The sequence below is a fragment of the Mustela nivalis genome (assembly GCF_964662115.1).
Source record: "Mustela nivalis genome assembly, chromosome: 11".
Taxonomy (NCBI): domain Eukaryota; kingdom Metazoa; phylum Chordata; class Mammalia; order Carnivora; family Mustelidae; genus Mustela; species Mustela nivalis.
In genome coordinates this window covers 37,038,508-37,062,426 of record NC_139030.1, presented here as the reverse complement: position 1 = coordinate 37,062,426, position 23,919 = coordinate 37,038,508, and the positions used below count along the sequence as shown (strand labels likewise).

At 38.6% G+C, this 23,919-nt stretch overlaps 1 protein-coding gene across 1 annotated transcript; it reads left to right on the top strand.

Annotated features, from left to right (window-relative positions):
- Window positions 1-250: 250 nt before the first annotated feature.
- On the top strand, window positions 251-22,245 carry LOC309844048 (uncharacterized protein). Its single transcript, XM_082690203.1, has 7 exons — window positions 251-359; window positions 3,278-3,466; window positions 6,170-6,274; window positions 8,376-8,459; window positions 9,541-9,597; window positions 14,851-14,911; window positions 21,571-22,245. The coding sequence occupies exons 4-7, from the start codon at window positions 8,440-8,442 to the stop codon at window positions 21,874-21,876; spliced, it is 444 nt and encodes a 147-aa protein (XP_082546329.1). The 5' UTR covers window positions 251-359; window positions 3,278-3,466; window positions 6,170-6,274; window positions 8,376-8,439; the 3' UTR covers window positions 21,877-22,245.
- Window positions 22,246-23,919: the final 1,674 nt, after the last annotated feature.

Here is a 23,919-nt window from a genome sequence, read left to right as displayed (position 1 = left end):
GAGTAGATGATCTTGCTTGACTTTGAGTATCCACAGGCCTGAGTTTGGTTTAGGAAGAGTATGGATAAATCCAAGGAGAACAGAGATAATATTTAACTGTCTGTGTTCAAAAATAAGATTTTACAGATTTAAAAACTGAGCTATTATCTTTAGAAAGGATTCTCTAAATTCCTTTATCTTTCTCTTTGACTTATCTTTCTTTTTAACTTAGGCTTGCTTTGCTGCTCCAGACAGTGTGCAAGACATCTACGTAGGAAGAGGAAATGGGTAGACCCTGCTTTTTCAGACCCTGGGAAGAAAAGCACAAAGATGTTCATGTTGGGGCTGGACGTGGAGGTCCTTGGGAGGAGGAATTGTAGGTATGTGTGGTAACATTAAGGGCAGAAGGGCTCCTCCAGCTGTATTATTCTCCTCTCTCTTTATTAGGGTTCTATCAATAGGCTCTCTCTTGGTTCTCCCACATTAAACTTGGGGCACAGCCACAGGAATGTAAACTTGACAACAAAATGGGGTAAGATCATGTAGGGATTTGAAGTTAAGATTTCTCATGTGGTGTGAGCTCTGGAATTCTAGCCAGCTTGCCAAAAGGTCCTCCATGGTGGGGTGGACCCATGGGCTAGGATCCTGATGGAAGATGAGGCCGAAGATCTGGGGCCTGTAGCCAGCCAGAGTTGAATGAACTCAAAACCAGTAAAGGGGATCTGGACCAAAGATTGCCAGTCACATATGCTGTGTCAGAGCACTTTGATCTATCATATGTAATATGAGTAGGCTGTCAAGGAACTGTTTTAAAGTAGTGAAAGAGCCCAAAGTTTATACAAGACTGGACATTTATCCCAATATCTATCTCTCATCTAACATTATTATCCATGTGCATATTTTTGCTCACCAACAGGTAGAAACTTAGACCAGAGCCATCACCTATGAGAAAACGAAATGACATTTTCTCTGCACATCAGATTTATAGTGATATTTAAAGCTTGTGACTCATCTACATATATACAACTATTATCTCTTATTAGAATTTATCATAGTTCTGGTACTTACCGAATTTTCCTCACAAGGTATTTTGAAACTTTGTGGGGATATAGCCAAGGAAAACCTGTCCTCTGTGTTCTATCGTTGTACTTACCTTTTTCTTTTCTTTCTTTTTTTTTTTTTTTAAATACTTTATTTATTTATTTGACAGACAGAAATCACAAGTAGGTAGAGAGAGAGAGGAGGAAGCAGGCTTCCCGCTTAGCAGAGAGCCCGATGTGGGGCTCGATCCCAGGACCCTGGGATCATGACCTGAGCCGAAGGCAGAGGATTTAACCCACTGAGCCACCCAGGCGCCCCTACTTACCTTTTTCTTTCCTTCTTTTTTTTAGGTTTTATTTATTTATTTGACAGAGAGAGAGAGCACAGACAGGGGGAGAAGCAGGTTGGAGAGGGAGAAGCAGGCTCCCCACTGAGCAGGGAGCCCGATGTACGGCTCAATCCCAGGACTCTGGGATCCTGAACTGAGGTGAAGGCAGATGCTTAACCACTGAGCCACCCAGGTACCCTGTATTTTCCGCTTTATTGACTGATTATTGTCCCTAGCTGTCTAGAGCCTAAAGAAATAGGTGTCTGGCAGTGTTGGTGTCCTGGTTATGAGGAGGAAATTTCAAATGAGATAGTTCTCCATTCTTAAACTGGCTCTTCATTTCCATATTAGCTTGACCTAACACTCTGAGGATACTAGTTAGAATTTTTTTTTTTTTTAGATTGCATTTCTGCCTTCTATTATTTTTTATCCATCCAGGGTAAGTTTCTCCCCTTTACTCAGTTTCCATTAGATATCTGGTGAGTTTTGGATGAGCATTCATGTTTTTGAAACAAGGAATATATTGATTCATAAAAACACCTTGTATGGAATCTCCTTTGCAAAATGTCTATTTTGAATGGGATACAAGGCTGACTGCAGAATTCTGGCTCCATTTCTGGCTAGCTTGGAACCCTCACAATTTTCAATGCAGTGGAGATTTCATGGGGGGTAATCTGGTCGTGATTGTAACACAGATCTCATAACAAAGCCCCACAGACTAGCTGACTTCACAGAAACATTGGTTCTCACTGTCCTGGAGGCTAGAAGTCTGAGATTAAGGTGTCTGCAGGGTTGGTTTCTTCAGAGCCCTCTCTCCTTGGCTTGTAGATAGCCTTCTTTTCCTTCACATGGTTTTTCCCTCTATGTCTGTGCCCTATCTCCTCTTCTTATAAGGACACCAGTCTTACTGGATTAGGGCCCACCTGTAATCTTAACCTAATTACAACTTTAAAGGCCTGATCTCCAAATATGGTCACATTTGGAGGTAATAGGGTCAGGATTTCAACATATGGATTTGGGACGGACACAGTTCAGCCTATGACAGTGCTCTTCACTGAGTTTTACTCCTGGGAGCACCTGTCATCCTTGTTTTACTCTTTGGGTACAATAAGTTATTTTGGGATTTTTGCAGGCTTGCCCTGCTTATGTCCTCAGCCCAAACACTCGAACTAATTATCCTTCCCAAACAAATCTTCCACTGTTTTTAGTGGAAAGTCCTTGCAGCTCCAGCTGGAGATGAAGCTACAGCCTTCCTGAATGGGTGTTTGTTTCCAGAGACAGCCAGCATCCCCTTTTATAGCCTCCTCACGTACTGAAGCTGAACTGTTTTGGTTTTGTAAGACTGGGTTTATAAATATAAATCCTTCTTTTTCCATCTTCCAGAAATTTGTGAAAATACCAGACTACTAAATCCATAGAAAGCATCCTTTCTTGACTCCATAGTGCCCTGGGTTTTGTTCTCCTCTTCTTTTGTTTGTTTACATTTGCAATTTCTTTCTTTTTTTTTAAATTTTTATGTATTTTTTAAATTTCTTTTTGGTGTTCCAGAATTCATTGATTATGCACCACACCCAGTGCTCCATGCAATTTGTGCCTTCCATAATACCCACCATCTGGTTCTCCCAACCTCACACCCCCCGCCCCTCCAAAACCCTCAGTTTGTTTCTCAGAGTCCACAGTCTCTCATGGTTCGTCTCCCCTTCCAATTTCCCCCAACTCCCTTCTTTCCAGTTTACATTTGTAATTTCAAAGGGCATTTGGGAGGGAGAAGAGGAAGATGTGTGCTTTGTATGGCACATTGAACTCGAAGTTAACTATAAAATTTTAAACTATTATATTTGTATTTTCTATTTGTGGCTTATATACAAAAATCTTAGGTTGTTCCTTTTTTTTTTTTTTTTTTAAAGATTTTATTTACTTATTTGACAGACAGAGATCAGAAGTAGGCAGAAAATGGTCGCCAAACTGTGGAAAGAACCAAGATGTCCTTCAGCGGACGAATGGATAAGGAAGATGTGGTCCATATACACTATGGAGTATTATGCCTCCATCAGAAAGGATGAATACCTAACTTTTGTAGCAACATGGATGGGACTGGAAGAGATTATGCTGAATGAAGTAAGTCAAGCAGAGAGAGTCAATTATCATATGGTTTCACCTATTTGTGGAGCATAACAAATAGCATGGAGGACAAGGGGAGTTAGAGAGGAGAAGGGAGTTGAGGGAAACTGGAAGGGGAGGTGAACCATGAGAGACTATGGACTCTGAAAAACAATCTGAGGGTTGAAGGGGTGGGGCGTGGGAGGTTGGGGGAACCAGGTAGTGGGTATTGGAGAGGGCATGGATTGCATGGAGCACTGGGTGTGGTGCAAAAACAATGAATACTGTTATGCTGAATATAATTAAAGAAAAAAAAGAAGTAGGCAGAGAGGCAGGACCCCCTACTGAGCAAAGAGCCGGATGTGGGGCTCAATCCCAGGACCCTGGGATCATGACCTGAGCTGAAGGCAGAGGCTTTAACCCACTGAGCCACCCAGGCACTCCTGTATGTTATTTCTTAATCCTCAGGACAGTTTTGAGAGTTAGCTATGACTGGCCTGATCTCCTGGAATCTTAGTGTCTTCATTGACACTTTAAAGGTGATGATTATAAAGATACTCTATATATCACAGAGCTTTTAGGATACAAAGAGATCAGGTATGTAATTTAGATACAGTGCCTAGCTTATAGCAGATGCTCTGAAAATATTAGTTTATTTGTCCAGTGCTAAGTCCTATAGTATTTTTAAGCTCCAGGCAACTATGCCCACAGCACATTTATGGCATTATAGCAAACTGCAATGTCCTTTCATTCTCTTTCCTGAAGGGCTTTTGTGTATAGCTCCCTCTGCTACTGGCTTATTTAGTATGTAAAATTCCTCTCCCAAGGATTAGTTTATATTAAGAATATTAATTATATTATCATATATTTATAATATATATTAAAAATAATAAAAGTTCTGGGGTGCATGGGTGGCTCAGTCAGGTAAGTGTATGCTTTTGGCTCAGGTCATGATGTAAGGGTCCTGAGATTGAGCCCCATGTTGGGGTCCCTGCTTAGTGGGGAGTTTGCCTTTTCCTCTTCATTTCCCTCTGTGATCTCTCTCACTCTCACTGTCTATCAAATAAATACATAAAGTATTTAAAAAAATAATAAAAGTTCCAAAACTGGGTCCTTCAAGACCCTGTCAAATAGAATATTGTCCAAATGTTTTTTCCTTCTACAACTATGTCCCTGTAAGTTGATTAAATGTAGTGTTTGTGGCCATTGACCATAAGGAAAAAATGCCCTCTTTTAGTATTGTTTCTTAAGCTAATCACATTTAATTCATCTTGTTTCAATGTTCAGGAATTTTGCAAAATCGAGCACTGTGGACTCACAGTACAATAAAACCCTTACAATGCTCTTGTGTCATATTTGTTTCATTTGCCTCTTGCTTTTTTCTCTATCACCCTTTACTTTCTGATGTGTCTCTTGGGCTTGAATTACACATCTGAATATACAGAGTAGATTTGGTGTACCGGGGATTTTTATGTGCCCTAAGTCACAGATCTGCTGTGCTATGTGACTCGTGTTTCCAGACTCGTTCATAATCCTAAGTGAGGGAGAGATCTGTGTTCAGGGTTGTTGCATTTCACAAGAATGGAGAATTGGATGAAAGCTCAAGGCACATTATCTGTTAGTTTTTAAAACCCTGAGCATTTCAAGGGAAACATAATCCATATGTATCTCATCTGTTCACAACTTTTCCTTATCAAAATATTATGCTGTTGAGCTCAGAGGTGCCCAGGATGTCAGTTAAGCTTTTTGAAGATTTCTCATTTAACTGTGTAATAGGAGATCATGTTTTGGCAAGAAAAAGAGGTTCTGTCCCTTCTAAATTCTCTATCTCAAAATTTAGTTGTCTTTATCTTCCCCAAATCAAGAGATTTAAGGCACAGATTTATTTTAAATTATTAAAAATGAGCTAATGCTATTATAGGTATATAAAAAGAAAAAAGAGAGAGGGCACCTGGGTGGCTTAGTCAGTGAAGCATCTGCCTTTGGCTCCAATCATGATCCCAGGGTCATGGGGTTATGGCCCCAGGGTCCTGGAATCAAGCCGTGTCAGACTCCCTGCTCAGCAGGGGAGTCTGCTTCCCCTTCTCTCCCTCTGCCCCTGCTCTTGTGCTCTCTCTTGCTCTGTTTCTCAAATAAATAAAATCTTTGAAGAGAGAGAGAGAGAGAAAGAGTTCTCAACACAGTTACTACTGTGTTGATTTAGAAATCTTAAGGGGAAAGAAGACTGTAGAAAATAATTTTATTTCTAAACAAAGAATCCTTTGGAAGCAAACCAAATAACTACAGGATATCTTTCATCAACGTCAGAGAACATAAAGAGGGTGTGGATATTCAAAATATTACAAATCAGTGTTGAATTATAACATTGGCAAATTCTTACTGATTTTACCATATTTGTTAATTTAATATAAAAATAAAATTCTCAATAGTGTTGATAACTTTATCAGGTGACTTTTGGAAAACTTTTAAATTTTGTTGTTTTATCCTCTGGAATAGTTCCTGTGTATGATCATATTTATAGTTTACAAAAATGGCTGTTATGGGTTATGTTTTCACTTACTGTATTATCCTACAAACTACATGCTCAAAATCTATACCAGAAAAGATGTGATTTCAACTTAAGTGAGATTTTTTTTTAGTGTGTTGTTTTTGGTAAATTCTTAGATTTTGAATGATAGTCCAATACAGAATTCATTTGTCTCACTTTCTTCTTGCATTCAGGCCTTCCCAGCTGTGCATGGATTTCCATTTTGGCTCTGCTGTGTGACATCAGGCATTAAGTAACATCTCTGAGCCTGTTTCCTAATATATATTAGAAAAAGAAGGGTAAGAACTATATGCCTCACGGAGAGTTGTGAAGATTAAATATGATTTCCATTATATACTGCTGTGGTCACTGATGCTATTACTAGAAATGATGGCAACAAATTTCCCCATTCAGAATAATTTCCTTAAATTTTTTTTTTTATTTGAGTATAGTTGACATACAGTGTTACATTAATTTCAAGTGTATGGCATAGTGATTCAACTTCTTTATATGTTATACTGTGCTCACAAGTGTAGCTACCGTCTTTTACCACACAATGGTATTATAATACCATTGACTATATTCCCTAGGCTGTGCCTTTTATTCCTGTGATTTATTCATTCCATAACTGGAAACCTGCATCTCCCACTGCCCTTCACCCTGGAATGATTTCAATAGTTATATTTGTTCTATTGCTGTATGTACTTTGTTATCTGAAAGTCATACCATTTATTTGAGAACAAAGTATCATTTTCACATTCCTTTCCAGAGATTTTTTTTTTTTTTTTGTAACTGTTGTTTTTACTTCGTTGGTGATTTTTAAAAAATAGCTTCTATGGCAGAATCAAACTGAATTTATCATCATGATGAATAGATACAAATACAAATCAAAAGGCTTTTTTTTAAGAAAAAGATTTTATTTATTTATTTGCAGGAGAGAGAGAGCGAGAGTGAGACCAGGAACACAAGCAGGGGGAGTGGGAGAGAGAGAAGCAGGCTTCCCGCTGACCAGGGAGCCCGATGTGGGGCTGGATGTGGGGCTCCATCCCAGTGGGATCATGACCCAAGCCGAAGACAGATGCTTAATGACTGAGCCACCCAGGCACCCTAAAAATACCATTTTTAAGACTATCATTTCCATATCTCTGGCTTGTAGCAGAAAGAGATGAGCACCAGCGTTTCCTGTCAACGTTGCGGAGTTCCAAGAAGTTAAGGCCCTTTCCTCCTCTCATAACCAAAGGACAATTTAAAAGGAAGTGTTAAAGTGAGAATTTTTCTTTTTTTATAAAAGTAAAGAAAAAGAAAAATCAAATAAAAAATTGCTGCCAAGGGAGAAAGAGAATTGGAGAACTGTGACAAATCCCTCTGGGGTCCAGATTGTTGGCGCAATGAGGAGAGGTTAGAGTGAATGGAACAATGGGAAATCAGTCATGAGCTTGAAACTAATCATTTGGCTTCTGAACAAAAGGGGGAAGAACCAATATTTTAGAAAGGGTAGAAAGCCCAGGGAGCTGGTGCAGAAGTAAGTTCCTTTATTCAAGAACAAAACGTCAAAGAGAATTAATAGATGATTTACTGGAGCCTGTCCGGCATCTGAGAACGACTTACATGTTATAAAGAGGTTTCCTTTCCCAGATAATTGAAACAATGTTAAAAAATATTGCGTTTAAGAAAATATTTGATAATATATTTTCAGACTTTTGAATATATTGTTTAATTTCCTTCACAATTATAAACGCAGGGGTCTTTCTAAATCTAATGAGTGTCTGACTGTGTTGTTTTTGGTATACCTAGAGATTGCCATTTTTCCCCTCAATTGCTTTAATTATAGTAGAGCTGCATGTGCATTTCTTTTTCCATTTCCTATACTCTGACAGGAAATGTAATAAAGTCTTTGAATGATTATGTAATAATAAATAAACAGAACTGTTGCTTAAAAAGCTGTACTGCTATTAGGTAACTTGAAATGAGTGCTTATCTGTTGTAAGTCTGGATTCTATATGTGGAAGATGTTTTGGAGGGGTCAGCGTATAATGTGGAGAAGTGTAGGTTGAAAGAAAGTTGAAGAATCCCTTTGAGTGGGTTATGAATGTACTATAAAGCACTTTTCCTATGAAATAATTAAGGGAATTGCTTGCTGGATTTGGAAATCAGCATTGTTCAGCTGCCCATAATGTGAGATTTTCCATTATACTAACAAATACAGTGATTGGAAGAGGGTAGGTAGAGAGGAGATTTAGGTATCTGACTAGGAGAGTGTAGAGAAGGCCAGTGCTGAAAATATCAGATTCATAAAAAATGGATTTTTTTGTTGCTCTATGTGGAGTGCCCAAATCTGATACCCAAATTTTTGTCATCATCTTTATGGACTGTATTTCTCCTCTCTATGGGTCAAAACAGAGGGCATGCTGGAGCAAGAAGAAAGAAAAAGAGAAACCCAGTCAATGCGTGGCTACCTTATGCTATGCTAGACAAAATCACAAGGTAAGACTCTTAGTTGACAAAGTTTGCCATTCACCTTAGCAAAAATATTTACCCACTCACTCCAAGTAAGCATAAATCTGTATAAATAGGAGGAACAGGGACCTGGGATCCTAGATGGAGCCTGGCATCTGGTCTTAATGCTATATCTAACTCACTGTGCAAATTGAAGTATGTCACATAATTTTAATTGGGTCTCAGTTTTTCCATTTGCCAAGTAAGTTGAACGAGGTGTTCTTCATGATCTTTTTGAGTTCTAAGATTCTCTGATTCTGTAATTCATGTTGAAAATGTAGAAAGTGTCATAAATAAGTTACAAATAACATGCTATGGAATGTCAGAAGAAGAAATTTCTTAGAATTTTGAGCTTAATGGAAGACCTTGTAGATACCAGTTTCACATGTGGAAATGAAGGAACATACCTTCAAGTCAGAAGGAGTGAAAACATATGGAGAAGAAAAGGGTAAGGCTGTAACAGAGAACAAGGAATTAAACTTCTTAAGAGCCCGTTGCTTTTTCTTTTAAAGAGAGGCAGCCTTTATTTAAAAACACACATAACACACAAAGAACCTCTCTAATAAAAAAGTCTTAGGTAAATGGGAATCAAGGGTAAAGTGAAAAAGAAATTCTATTTCTGATATCCAAAAAAATATAATCTCACTGAATAAAACTTGTACAATATAAAAATTATAGGTATGGGAATAAAACTCATGTGTAATTCCAACATGCAGAGATAATTACTGTTAATATTTTGATATCTTGGTGTACTTCCTTCTAATCTTTATTTTATGCATAAATATGCATATATTTGTATAATTATGCTCCCATTGTACACATTATTTCAGTACCTATTTTAGATCTTAATATATCATACAGGATTCTTCCCACCTGGTTCCCTTTTGGGGAAATTTAATTCTGGGCTTCTCAATCTGCTTTGTCAGGAATCAGCCTGTCCTTAATGATACTCTAATCAGTTTCAGGAGAAAGTGCATGTTAAGATTTGGTCATAATAAGAATATTTATTAAGATAAGATTGGTATTTTTTTTTCTCCAAATGATCAATTCACTTGCTGTTACATTCTAGCTTCCTGGAGGACAAGGATGCACCTCCGGTCCCACACAGGATTGGACTTGACATGGAGTAAGTGCTCATATTTGCTGAACTGCACTTTTAGTGTAAATGGTCCTTTTAGAGGAAGGACAAACGCCCAATGGCTTTCCGGCTGGCAGCTCGAGAAAACTTTCGTGCATTTGGCAATTCCTGATCAAAACCACTATTGCTTTCCTTGCCTGGTATTTTCTTATATTTAGTGTGTGTGTGCATATATATATATGCATACACATACATACATACATATATAAAATACCTAGTATCTATATCTATATCTACACTGTAATAATATATATAGGAAAAAGCTAAATTTGACTTAAAGAAAAATGTTAAGTAACTAATAGGACACAACAGTGATGAGGATATGGCAAAATTGTGAAGGTTGAGCCTGAATGACAAATATTTAGAAATACAACTCTACCAGATTTCCTGAACCAAGCAAAGAGTACGAGTGTTTTTCCTACTTTCTTTGTTCTGTTATGTAGGAGGAAGTATGTAGTATCCTTATGCGGATTATTCCAGATTGGAAATATTCTTTGCATTCCAGGTTACTCTTGTATTACCATTCAGTGGATCTAACCGACTCAATTTCAGCCTCCTCTGAGGACTCAACCAGTTCTTGTCAACATCTTTTCAAACACCATTTGTTGTTCCCTTGTTTTTATTTGTTAATTATGATACTGTAATTGCATTTCCTTTTTCATCAAGAAGTGCCAAGTGTTCTATGGGAAAGCTGTGATGATTCTAGTAGTTTAAAATATTTAGCCACTTAATACAGAGTTCTAATTTGTGCTCTGCATTTAACAAGCTCTTATAGGGGCACCTGGGTGGGTTGGTTGGTTAAATGTCTGACTCTTGGTTTCCGCTCAGGTTGCGTTCTCATGGGTCGTGGGATCAAGCCCCACACTGAGGTCTGTGCTCAGTGAGGAGTCTGCTTGAAAAGATTCTCTCCTTCTTCATGCACTCCCATGTGCACTTGCTCTCTCTAAAATCAATAAATAAATCTTAAAAAAAATGCAACCTTTTAGATTTGAAATGGACAGCTCTGCTGTTGATAAAGTGAAATAGATAATCTCTCTAAGGTTACATATAGTTCTACAAAAATTCTATGTTCCTGAATGTCTGATTTCTGTGTTTAAGTATGTTGTGGGGTTAGAGTTGTACTTGTTTGTACTCTATGGTCAGCCACACCTGAGCTACAGAGTTCCCAGAAGTCACTATGATCTGTGTGATTTCAGTTTGTTCCATTTTCCTGATCTGTGGATATTAGATTGAAATCCCATAATTTCTTTTCTTCTTCTTCTTCTTTTTTTCTTTTTGCCCCATAATTTTTACGTAGAACACTGGTTTTAGGTGTGAGATATTACGTAAGAATGCATAATCACCCAGCCCATTCAGTGCTATGGAAGGTACATTTTAAAATTCTGATACACATAGCAATCAGGGTTATAATTAACCCTAAAGATTTTAATTCTCCGGGGGAAACCTTCCAGTTTTCACACTCCCAAATCCAAAGTGCTAATGTGAAATTTTTGGTATTATACAGTGTAATTGTTGTGTTCATAGACGATCATTCACGAGTTTGCTTTTGGTTTTAAAAATTCGTAATACCTAATTCATTTTTAGGCTTTTAAGTTTAGCTTACATATACTATCAATTGGTTTATATGTTTAGAAAATGTTAATCACATTTAAAGATTCTTGAATATTTGGTCTAATTTAAACATATTCAAATATTATAAAGTGCTTTTATATTTATATATTTTATTGTCTGTATACCAGTTCCTTTGACTTAATAATACTTCCCAAACACTGTTTTTTTAAATAACTGTAAGTGAAACTTAGAAATATGTTGAGCCTAGATTCTCAATGCTTTGTATAATCTTAGTAATATATCAACTTAAAATCATAAGTCTAAACCTAAATTATATGCTTTCAATTGGAATCATAAGACTGGCACTCTAATAGACCTAACTCTTTTAAACACTAAAAGTACAGAAAATACCAAATATGGGCAGACTTCTTTCTAACACAAAATACTAATATCATGGTTTTAATTTTCTTAAACATTTCCATACTTAGTTTTAAGTCCTTGGAGTTGAAAGACATGAACTCCCTAGGTCAGATGGTGGCCATCCCAGTTACCTGAGGTTACCTATGATTAGATATTTGCATCGGCTCGCTGTTCAGATTCTGTGGAAGACTTTGATGCAACACAATGAGCCACATGTGTAGTGGTAAAACCAATGACTCAGGGACTCAGGCAGGATGATCCTACAGCCCATGACCCTGGATTAGAGTTTCACAGATTGCTTCATTCTTTAATGTGTTCAGAGAAGTCTGCAAGCTCTAATTAGGATAATGATTTGATTGATTTTGCATTGCTTTGTCTTCTAAGATATGAGCAGGGCTTTCCCTTCTAACTCACTTTTGATCTTAATGAGATTCTAAAGTATAAAATAGCTCTTTGAAACAAATTTAAAGATTTTAAAATTTGATAATAGCTTAGAACCTTTAGTTGTCCTAATTTTTAGCTGCTCACAAATTTTAAAATGATATCTGGTTGACACTGGATATTTCTCATGTTTTTGTTGGACTTGAAGTCCCAACTTATAAGACCTATGACTAGAAAGGGGTACCTGGGTGGCTCAGTCATAACAGCTGCCTTTGGCTCAGGTCTTGATGTCAGGGTCCTGGGATTGAGCCCCACATCCAGCTCTCTGTTCAGGGGGAAGCCTACTGCTCCCTCTCCTTTTGCCTGCTGCCTCTCCCACTTGTGCTCTCTCTTTCCCTCCCTCTCTCTGTGTCAAATAAATAAATACAATCTTTAAGTATAAAATAAAATAAAAGATCTATGACTAGAAAGGAAATCTCCAGCCTGAGTTTTGTGGACTCTCCCCAGCTTAGTTAAACAGTGTTGGGTATGCTCCTACTTAGGGTCAGACATGATTCACGCTGGTTATTGGGTTCATGCTAATCACTTAGGAATCCAGAGACGTTTACTTCTCCATGTAGTATAGAATTCAGATCAGGCCTAGGATGAATCCTGCAGGTGAGGAAAAAATATGATTGGCTGGGAGAGACTCCAGGCTAATAATACTTCTCATCTTTACTTATTTACTTATTTTGCTCAATTAATTAATTGATTAATTAATTTTTATTGACACATAATGTATTATTTGCTTCAGGGGTACAGGCCTGTGAATCATCAGTCTTACACACTTCACAGCACTGACCATAGCACATACCTTCCCCCATGTCCATAACACAGTGACCCTATCCCTACTGCCCACTGCCCCCACCCCCCAGCATCTCTCTCCCTCTCCTCTTTAAATAGAGTCTATGTAGAAGCACATTGTTTAGCTGAGTTATTGGTCCTATACCAGGGCAATATGATACTCACTTTCCCCATCGTTTCTTTAGAATAAACTAGTTAGAAAAAATAGAAGGATGTCAAAATAGTAGAGAATGTTGTCTATTTCCCATACTCCTCTTGGAACTTAGTAAATGACAAATAAGATTATAAAGCTGTATTTTGCTCTAATAATAATTAGCTGATTTTTCACACTAAGATGTTGCTTTTGGGTATTGATGGGGGCTAGTTTAATTTTTTTTTTGAGGATTTATTTATTTTAGAGAGAGAGAACATGCCTGAGAATGAGGGAAGGAGCAGAGGGAGAGACTCTGAGGCTGACCCCCAGAAGAACATGGAGCCCAATTCCAGGCACAATCTCAAGACACATGAGATCATGACCTGAGTCAAAAGCAAGAACTGGATGCTTAACTGACCCGAGCCACCAAGGCACCCCTTTTTAGCTGTTAATTATTATTTGATGATGGCATTGGGTTTTCCTGTTTTACCAGCCTACATGTGTTTGTAAGATGGTTAGTAGGGGTTGGATTCAGTCTGAGGATGTGGAGGGAACAAATGATCTGATACAATACAATCCTGGCTGGTTGTATTAGCATCAGGACACCCCAGACTCTGTAATGCAACTATCTAGTCCATCAGAACACAACTCGTTGTCTAGATTTATTGTTCTTTCTTACAGTTTTCTATTCTTTATTTTATGTTCTTACCATCTTTGATTTTTAAAGTTTTTTTAGTTGATAAGATGTCATTTTTAGAAATCGACTTGAAAAATTTGTCTTTTCTAACTTGGGACTAATTCACAGCCATTCCCTCCCCTCTCCTCCCCTTAAGAGAAAATATTTTCTGTGTTTTATTCAACAGTTTTGATGTCTTTGAATTTAATTTTCCTAAGCATAGGAAAAATAGGATGTCTAAGTAAAGCCTCAATTGCAGAGTACAAGTTTACACCTTTTTCCCCTTAATGTGGATAACATTGTGTTCTAATAAAAAGTAAAGCTTGTTTCAAGGGCACTCTCTGGGTGATGCAGATTCTTGGATTCCTCTGTGTTTTGTTAAAACTCATTATGTGCCTGAATGACTAAAGGGAGAATGGGTGTTTTTATATTCCTGAATGGATGTCAGTTGTAATCAAGTTCAAGCAGCAAACAAAGCTCAAAGTGAATGAACACAGGGTGTTTTCTATCAGTGGCATCTTCATTTTTGAGCTATTGTGCCATTCACAATAAAAGAAACAGACAGACTCTGTTGTAAGCAAACACTGAATAACTCAGTTTAGTTCATTCAGATTATTGTGGATGTGTCATTAACATAGGAGTGACCTGGAAGGGAGCCAGTTTCTCTGTTCTGTATCTAAAAATGGATCACTGTACTGCTGAGAATACTGTGAAGCCAATGTAGAAAATAATTTATTTGAAAGATACAACATAAAAGGCTGAAAATTCTCAATCTAGATATTAGAAAATGATTGAGGACTTGTTTGCAAAACCTCTATGGCTAAAGGACTGGCTTTCTTTCCCTGGTCTTTTTAAACAAATGATATTCTGCTCATTTTTTGGTGGATACATTATCACTGATATTAACAGGAATCAAAAGTAAACATGAAGTTTATACCAATTTTTTTCCAGAAAAGACTCTTAGTTGTAAGAAAATTAATATGTTCAAATAGCTCATGTGAAAAGGGAAATAGTGTTCAGCGAAAAATATGAAGACCTTATGGCATCTGAGAAGAGTAAATATGTCAAGTCAAGATTCTAAACCCGCTGTCAGGAACGGCGCTTCCTTGTTCTGTTTCTGTCTCCCTCTGTGGGTGTTTTCTCCATTCTTCTATCTCTGAGTCAGTTTCCTGAGCTTATCCATCTTGCACTCGGACCTATCTGACCACCTCACGTTGACTTTTATTTGATCTTTTAGCTCTAATTTCTACATCCTATGGACTCAGATTTCCAGCGCCTCAGTTTCAAGATCCTTACAGGTAAATCTGATGGATTGTTAGTAATACACTGACTATTCAAGAATTGTGGAGCAAGGCTGTGCAGCCTAGGGTGTGGTAGTCTCTAATGAAGTAGCTGTGTTAGGAGCAGGAAATGATACGTATGACTGTTACAGTTTCCACAGTGTGTTTAAGTCAATGGCCTTAAAACTTTTTCCACCATGATCCTGAGGCAGAAATAATTTTTTTTCATCTCCATGTTAATTCCTTTTTTTTTTTTTTTGACTTCTAATTTTTTATTTTTTATAAACATATATTTTTATCCCCAGGGGTACAGGTCTGTGAATCACCAGGTTTACACACTTCACAGCACTCACCAAAGCACATATCCTCCCCAATGTCCATAATCCCACCCCCTTCTCCCAAACCCCCTCCCCCCAGCAACCCTCAGTTTGTTTTGTGAGATTAAGAGTCACTTATGGTTTGTCTCCCTCCCAATCCCATCTTGTTTCATTTATTCTTCTCCTACCCACTTAAGCCTCCATGTTGCATCACCACTTCCTCATATCAGGGAGATCATATGATAGTTGTCTTTCTCTGCTTGACTTATTTCGCTAAGCAGGATACACTCTAGTTCCATCCATGTTGTCGCAAATGGCAAGATTTCATTTCTTTTGATGGCTGCATAGTATTCCATTGTGTATATATACCACATCTTCTTGATCCATTCATCTGTTGATGGACATTCATCTTTCCATAGTTTGGCTATTGTGGACATTGCTGCTATAAACATTCAGGTGCATGTGCCCCTTTGGATCACTACATTTGTATCTTTAGGGTAAATACCCAATAGTGCAATTGCTGGGTCATAGGGCAGTTCTATTTTCAACATTCTGAGGAACCTCCATACTGTTTTCCAGAGTGGCTGCACCAGCTTGCATTCCCACCAACAGTGTAGGAGGGTTCCCCTTTCTCCACATCCTCGCCAGCATCTGTCATTTCCTGACTTGTTGATTTTAGCCATTCTGACTGGTGTGAGGTGATATCTCATTGTGGTTTTGATTTGTATTTCCCTGATGCCGAGTGATATGGAGCACTTTTTCATGTGTCTGTTGGCCATCTGGATGTCTTCTTTGCAGAAATGTCTGTTCATGTCCTCTGCCCATTTCTTGATTGGATTATTTGTTCTTTGGGTGTTGAGTTTGCTAAGTTCTTTATAGATTCTGGACACTAGTCCTTTATCTGATATGTCGTTTGCAAATATCTTCTCCCATTCTGTCAGTTGTCTTTTGATTTTGTTAACTGTTTCCTTTGCTGTGCAAAAGCTTTTGATCTTGATGAAATCCCAAGAGTTCATTTTTTCCCTTGCTTCCCTTGCCTTTTGCGTTGTTCCTAGGAAGATGTTGCTGCGGCAGAGGTCGAAGAGGTTGCTGCCCGTGTTCTCCTCAAGGATTTTGATGGATTCCTTTCGCACATTGAGGTCCTTCATCCATTTTGAGTCTATTTTTGTGTGTGGTGTAAGGAAATGGTCCAATTTCATTTTTCTGCATGTGGCTGTCCAATTTTCCCAGCACCATTTATTGAAGAGGCTGTCTTTTTTCCATTGGACATTCTTTCCTGCTTTGTCGAAGATGAGTTGACCATAGATTTGAGGGTCTATTTCTGGGCTCTCTATTCTGTTCCATTGATCTATGTGTCTGTTTTTATGCCAGTACCATGCTGTCTTGATGATGACAGCTTTGTAATAGAGCTTGAAGTCCGGAATTGTGATGCCACCAACGTTGGCTTTCTTTTTCAATATCCCTTTGGCTATTCGAGGTCTTTTCTGGTTCCATATAAATTTTAGCATTATTTGTTCCATTTCTTTGAAAAAGATGGATGGTACTTTAATAGGAATTGCATTAAATGTGTAGATTGCTTTAGGTAGCATAGACATTTTCACAATATTTATTCTTCCAATCCAGGAGCATGGAACATTTTTCCATTTCTTTGTGTCTTCCTCAATTTCTTTCATGAGTACTTTATAGTTTTCTGAGTATAGATTCTGTGTCTCTTTGGTTAGGTTTATTCCTAGGTATCTTATGGTTTTGGATGCAATTGTAAATGGGATTGACTCCTTAATATCTCTTTCTTCTGTCTTGCTGTTGGTGTAGAGAAATGCAACTGATTTCTGTGCATTGATTTTATATCCTGACACTTTACTGAATTCCTGTATAAGTTCTAGCAGTTTTGGAGTGGAGTCTTTTGGGTTTTCCACATATAGTATCATATCATCTGCGAAGAGTGATAATTTGACTTCTTCTTTGCCGATTTGGATGCCTTTAATTTCCTTTTGTTGTCTGATTGCTGAGGCTAGGACCTCTAGTACTATGTTGAATAGCAGTGGTGATAATGGACATCCCTGCCATGTTCCTGACCTTAGCGGAAAAGCTTTCAGTTTTTCTCCATTGAGAATGATATTTGCGGTGGGTTTTTCATAGATGGCTTTGATGATATTGAGGTATGTGCCCTCTATCCCTACACTTTGAAGAGTTTTGATCAGGAAGGGATGCTGTACTTTGTCAAATGCTTTTTCAGCATCTATTGAAAGTATCATATGGTTCTTGATCTTTCTTTTATTGATGTGTTGTATCACATTGACTGATTTGCGGATGTTGAACCAACCTTGCAGCCCTGGAATAAATCCCACTTGGTCGTGGTGAATAATCCTTTTAATGTACTGTTGAATCCTATTTGCTAGTATTTTGTTGAGTATTTTCGCATCTGTGTTCATCAAGGATATCGGTCTATAGCTCTCTTTTTTGGTGGGATCCTTGTCTGGTTTTGGGATCAAGGTGATGCTGGCCTCATAAAATGAGTTTGGAAGTTTTCCTTCCATTTCTATTTTTTGGAACAGTTTCAGGAGAATAGGAATTAGTTCTTCTTTAAATGTTTGGTAGAATTCCCCCAGGAAGCCATCTGGCCCTGGGCTTTTGTTTGTTTGGAGATTTTTAATGACTGTTTCAATCTCCTTACTGGTTATGGGTCTGTTCAGGCTTTCTATTTCTTCCTGGTTCAGTTGTGGTAGTTTATATGTTTCTAGGAATGCATCCATTTCTTCCAGATTGTCAAATTTATTGCCGTAGAGTTGCTCATAGTATGTTCTTATAATAGTTTGTATTTCTTTGGTGTTAGTTGTGATCTCTCCTCTTTCATTCATGATTTTATTTATTTGGGTCCTTTCTCTTTTCTTTTTGATAATTCTGGCCAGGGGTTTATCTATTTTATTAATTCTTTCAAAGAACCAGCTCCTAGTTTCGTTGATTTGTTCTATTGTTTTTTTGGTTTCTATTTCATTGATTTCTGCTCTGATCTTTATGATTTCTCTTCTCCTGCTGGGCTTAGGGTTTCTTTCTTGTTCTTTCTCCAGCTCCTTTAGGTGTAGGGTTAGGTTGTGTACCTGAGACCTTTCTTGTTTCTTGAGAAAGGCTTGTACCGCTATATATTTTCCTCTCAGGACTGCCTTTGTTGTGTCCCACAGATTTTGAACCATTGTATTTTCATTATCATTTGTTTCCATGATTTTTTTCAATTCTTCTTTAATTTCCCGGTTGACCCATTCATTCTTTAGAAGGATGCTGTTTAGTCTCCATGTATTTGGGTTCTTTCCAAACTTCCTTTTGTGGTTGAGTTCTAGCTTTAGAGCATTGTGGTCTGAAAATATGCAGGGAATGATCCCAATCTTTTGATACCGGTTGAGTCCTGATTTAGGACCGAGGATGTGATCTATTCTGGAGAATGTTCCATGTGCACTAGAGAAGAATGTGTATTCTGTTGCTTTGGGATGAAATGTTCTGAATATATCTGTGATGTCCATCTGGTCCAGTGTGTCGTTTAAGGCCTTTATTTCCTTGCTGATCTTTTGCTTGGATGATCTGTCCATTTCAGTGAGGGGAGTGTTAAAGTCCCCTACTATTATTGTATTATTGTTGATGTGTTTCTTTGATTTTGTTATTAATTGGTTTATATAGTTGGCTGCTCCCACATTGGGGGCATAGATATTTAAAATTGTTAAATCTTCTTGTTGGACAGACCCTTTGAGTATGATATAGTGTCCTTCCTCATCTCTTATTATAGTCTTTGGCTTAAAATCTAATTGATCTGATATAAGGATTGCCACTCCTGCTTTCTTCTGATGTCCATTAGCATGGTAAATTCTTTTCCACCCCCTCACTTTAAATCTGGAGGTGTCTTCGGGCTTAAAATGAGTTTCTTGTAGGCAACATATAGATGGGTTTTGTTTTTTTATCCATTTTGATACCCTGTGTCTTTTGACAGGGGCATTTAGCCCATTCACATTCAGGGTAACTATTGAGAGATATGAATTTAGTGCCATTGTATTGCCTGTAAGGTGACTGTTACTGTATATGGTCTCTGTTCCTTTCTGATCTACCACTTGTAGGCTCTCTCTTTGCTTAGAGGACCCCTTTCAATATTTCCTGTAGAGCTGGTTTGGTGTTTGCAAATTCTTTCAGTTGTTGTTTGTCCTGGAAGCTTTTAATCTCTCCTTCTATTTTCAATGATAGCCTAGCTGGATATAGTATTCTGGGCTGCATGTTTTTCTCGTTTAGTGCTCTAAAAATATCATGCCAGCTCTTTCTGGCCTGCCAGGTCTCTGTGGATAAGTCAGCTGCCAATCTAATATTTTTACCATTGTATGTTACAGACTTCTTTTCCCGGGCTGCTTTCAGGATTTTCTCTTTGTCACTGAGACTTGTAAATTTTACTATTAGGTGACGGGGTGTGGGCCTATTCTTATTGATTTTGAGGGGTGTTCTCTGAACCTCCTGAATTTTGATGCTCGTTCCCTTTGCCATATTGGGGAAATTCTCCCCAATAATTCTCTCCAGTATACCTTCTGCTCCCCTCTCTCTTTCTTCTTCTTCTGGAATCCCAATTATTCTAATGTTGTTTCGTCTTATGGTGTCACTTATCTCTCGAATTCTCCCATCGTGGTCCAGTAGCTGTTTGTCCCTCTTTTGCTCAGCTTCTTTATTCTCTGTCATTTGGTCTTCTATATCACTAATTCTTTCTTCTGCCTCATTTATCCTAGCAGTTAGAGCCTCCATTTTTGATTGCACCTCATTAATAGCTTTTTTGATTTCAACTTGGTTAGATTTTAGTTCTTTTTTCTCCAGAAAGGGCTTTTATATCTCTCGAGAGGGTTTCTCTAATATCTTCCATGCCTTTTTCCAGCCCGGCTAGAACCTTGAGAATTGTCATTCTGAACTCTAGATCTGACATATTACCGATGTCTGTATTGATTAGGTCCCTAGCCTTCGGTACTGCCTCTTGTTCTTTTTTTTGTGTTGAATTTTTACGTCTTGTCATTTTGGCCAGATAAGAGTAAATGAAGGGGCAAGTAAAATACTAAAAGGGTGGCAACAACCCCAGGAAAATATGCTTTAACCAAATTAGAAGAGATCCAAAATCGTGAGTGGGGAGAAAGGGGATAAAAAGAGGTTCAAAAAGAAAGAAAGAAAGAAAAAGAAAAAAGAAAAGAAAAAAAAAAGAAAAGAAAAAAATTTTTTTAAAAAAGAAAACACCTGAGAAAAATGTAAAAAAGAAAAAAATATATATATTAGATAAACTAGTAAAAAATCGTTAAAAAAGAAAAAGGTAACAGTTAAAAAAAAAAAAATTTTACCCGAAAGCGAGAAGAAAAAAAAAAAAAAAAAAAAGAAAGATAAAGAAAAAATTAAATTAACTGCAAGACTAAAAAAAATCACAGGAAAAAAGCCATGAGTTCCGTGCTTGGCTTTCTCCTCCTCTGGAATTCTGCTGCTCTCCTTGGTATTGAAACCGCACTCCTTGGTAGGTGAACTTGGTCTCAGCTGGATTTCTTGTTGATCTTCTGGGGGAGGGGCCTGTTGTAGTGATTCTCAAGTGTCTTTGCCCCAGGCGGAATTACACCGCCCTTACCCGGGGCCGGGGTGAGTAATCCGCTGGGGTTTGCTTTCAGGAGCTTTTGTTCCCTGAGCGCTTTCCGTAGAGTTCCGGAGGACGGGAATACAAATGGCGGCCTCCTGGTCTCCGGCCCGGAGGAGCCGAGAGCCCAGGGCCCCACTCCTCAGTGCGCCCTCAGAGAACAGCGCCCAGTTACTCCCGTCTGCCTGACCTCCAGCCGTGCTCCGAGCTCACCGAGCCTGCGACCGGTTCAAGGTAACACCGAGCTGCGAGCTTACTGTCGGCTCTGTTTCTGTAGCCGGCTTTCCCGTTCCAATACCCGCAAGCTCTGCGACACTCAGACACCCCCGATCCTTCTGTGACCCTGCGGGACCTGAGGCCACGCTGACCCCGCGTGGGCTTCGCCCCAGTTTAGCCTCTGGAGCGATGTCCCTCAGCGGAACAGACTTTTAAAAGTCCTGATTTTGTGCGCGGTTGCTCCGCCGCTTGCCGGGAGCCGGCCCCTCCCCCCGGGGTCTATCTTCCCGTCGCTTTGGATTCACTTCTCCGCCGGTCCTACCTTTCAGAAAGTGGTTGTTTTTCTGTTTCCAGAATTGCTGTTATTCTTCTCTTCGATCTGCCGATGGATTTTCAGGTGTTTGCAATCTTTAGATAAGCTATCTAGCTGATCTCCGGCTAGCTGAAGCAGTCTCAGCTTGCTACTTCTCCGCCATCTTGACTCCTCCTTAATTCCTTTTTTTAATTTTTCCTCCAAGTTTGGGACAGTCTTTATTGGAGCTTGGAATGTCACTGTGATTCACCTTAATCAGAAGCAGACCATGGGCAAATGCGCTGCAACAGGGGTGGACACCCAGCAGGGGCCACCCGGGCTAGCCTGGGAACCTCGACTGCCTGTAGGCAGTACCCAGGCATGCACACGTGTGCACACACACAGATACGTATTAATTCTTGAAGCAGTACTTCCTCTTATTACACCTGATACACTCCAGTCTTTTCTTTTCTATTTCTTCCTCTCCCAATTCATTCCATTACATAAAGGCATGCTGCTCTTGTCTCACTAAATTGATTTCATGCTCCTCTAATGAGTTGCAACTTTAGTTTCAAAAGCACTGGTCTATACTTTTCTTTATATTGTTTTCCTTTGTAGCATTTATTATAATTATAATTGGCTCCCCTGTTAAATTTTGCAGTTTCCTTTGTAGGAGATACCACAATTAAATTGCTTCCCTTGTTAAACTGTAATCCACATTAAAGCAGAGACTGTGTCTGTCTTGTTTACTACTGCATTCCCAGCACCTAACAGAGATCCTGGCACATAGTAGATGCTCAATTGGGTAAATATTGATGAATGAATAAATGAAGACCCAAACAGATGGCACCCTTAATGGGCTCACCTGGTTTTTTGCAAGAAGTACATTCAGATACATATAAAACCGGCTAATCTGGCATGGCTCTGCTGATGGAAAAAGCAGATGGAAAGGCCCAGCAGGACACTCCGTGGAGCAAGAAGGGCAGGCCAAAGAGCAAGTTTCCATCTAGTCACCGGCAGCTGCCTGAAATTCTTCCACCAGGGAAAATCTCCTGTGATAGAGGAGGAGCCAGTGTCAGGTCTGAGCTCAGATCTCTTGGTTCTCATCTAACATTTATTCCACCATTAACGCCTTGTTGGTTACATGTGCAAAATTTCATTTTTGGTATTTTCATTTTTATCTTTACAGCTCATCATAGAGAAAGAAAGAACCACACAATATCTTCACACAAGATACCATGATACCTGCTTTCCAGCGAGACAAAGACATCTGGTTGGGAGATTAATAACACACAAAGCTCCACTCCCTCTCTTCTTGCTAGCCTCCTCCTGGCAAATCACAGACTCCCATCACATCAAGATTCATTTAACTCACTTCTGCAATTTATGGCTCCTACTGCTCTCTACCAGTTGTTTCAAAATCCACTTTTTATAAATGGCTATTTTTAATGGCATCATGTGCTTTCTTTTCCTGTTTGCCAAGATTCTGAATCTACAGGACATTTTTTTTTTTTAATTTAAAGAAGGATTGCGTTTTATTTTTTAAAGGTTTTTTTCCCATTTTATTTTATTTTATTTATTTTCAATGTTCCAGCATTCATTGTTTATGCATCACACCCAGTGCTCCACGCAATACATGCCCTCCTTAATACCCAGCACCAGGCTCACCCAACCCCCCACTCCCTTCCCCTACCAAACCCTCAGTTTGTTTCTCAGAGTCCACAGTCTCTCACGGTTTGTCTCTCCCTCTAATTTCCCCCAACTCATTTCTCCAGGATAATTTAATAAAGAATTACAGTGGTTTCATCTTTAGACCTACTGAATGATCTTTGGGTAAAAGCTGTATTTATGTAAAAAGCAATTCATAGACTGATAAGCCTTTCATCACAGCTCTCTGATATCCATAAAACATGACTGAGAGGACTTATTGTAACACTCAGCCAGTTCCATATGCTTCAAAATATTAATTTACAAGGTGAAAATATTATGCTTTTCAAAAGTCCATTTAATATTGAGTTAAAATTACAATATACAATTTAATTCATTACACATATGATCTGAGTATACATTTATCATCCATATGTATTTATAATTCTTGAGAGGGAGAATTTATATCTCAACTCAGTGTTTCTCAACCCTTTTTAGTATGCTGTATGAATTTGCAGAGTATATAGTAGAGGGAGGAGGAAGTTTCCTTTTGCCATCTACACCCATTGCAGCTTGAATCAAATGAGCATGTAAACATATGCAGCAGATGTGAATTTTGTCCATGGTACTTGGAATGAATGCAGTTCAAGGCTTTTGAGGAACAGTTCTTTGCTTTTCAGTTCAATCCCAGTTAGTTCCTTACAGAGAGGGGCTCTACACATTGGGTGCTAGCCAAGAGTGCTTCTTTTTGCTGGTCTTGGAATTCTTGGCTTCTAGTGTCCAATAGCCCCAGAAGCACCATGAAGCGACTTTCATCTGAGGTCCTACCAATTCTCCTGGCACTCTGTGGGCATGAAGTTTTGGTTTCTGTTCCTTGGGTAATACACAAAACTGCCAACATATCTTAAGCCCATTGGGAAAAAAAAAC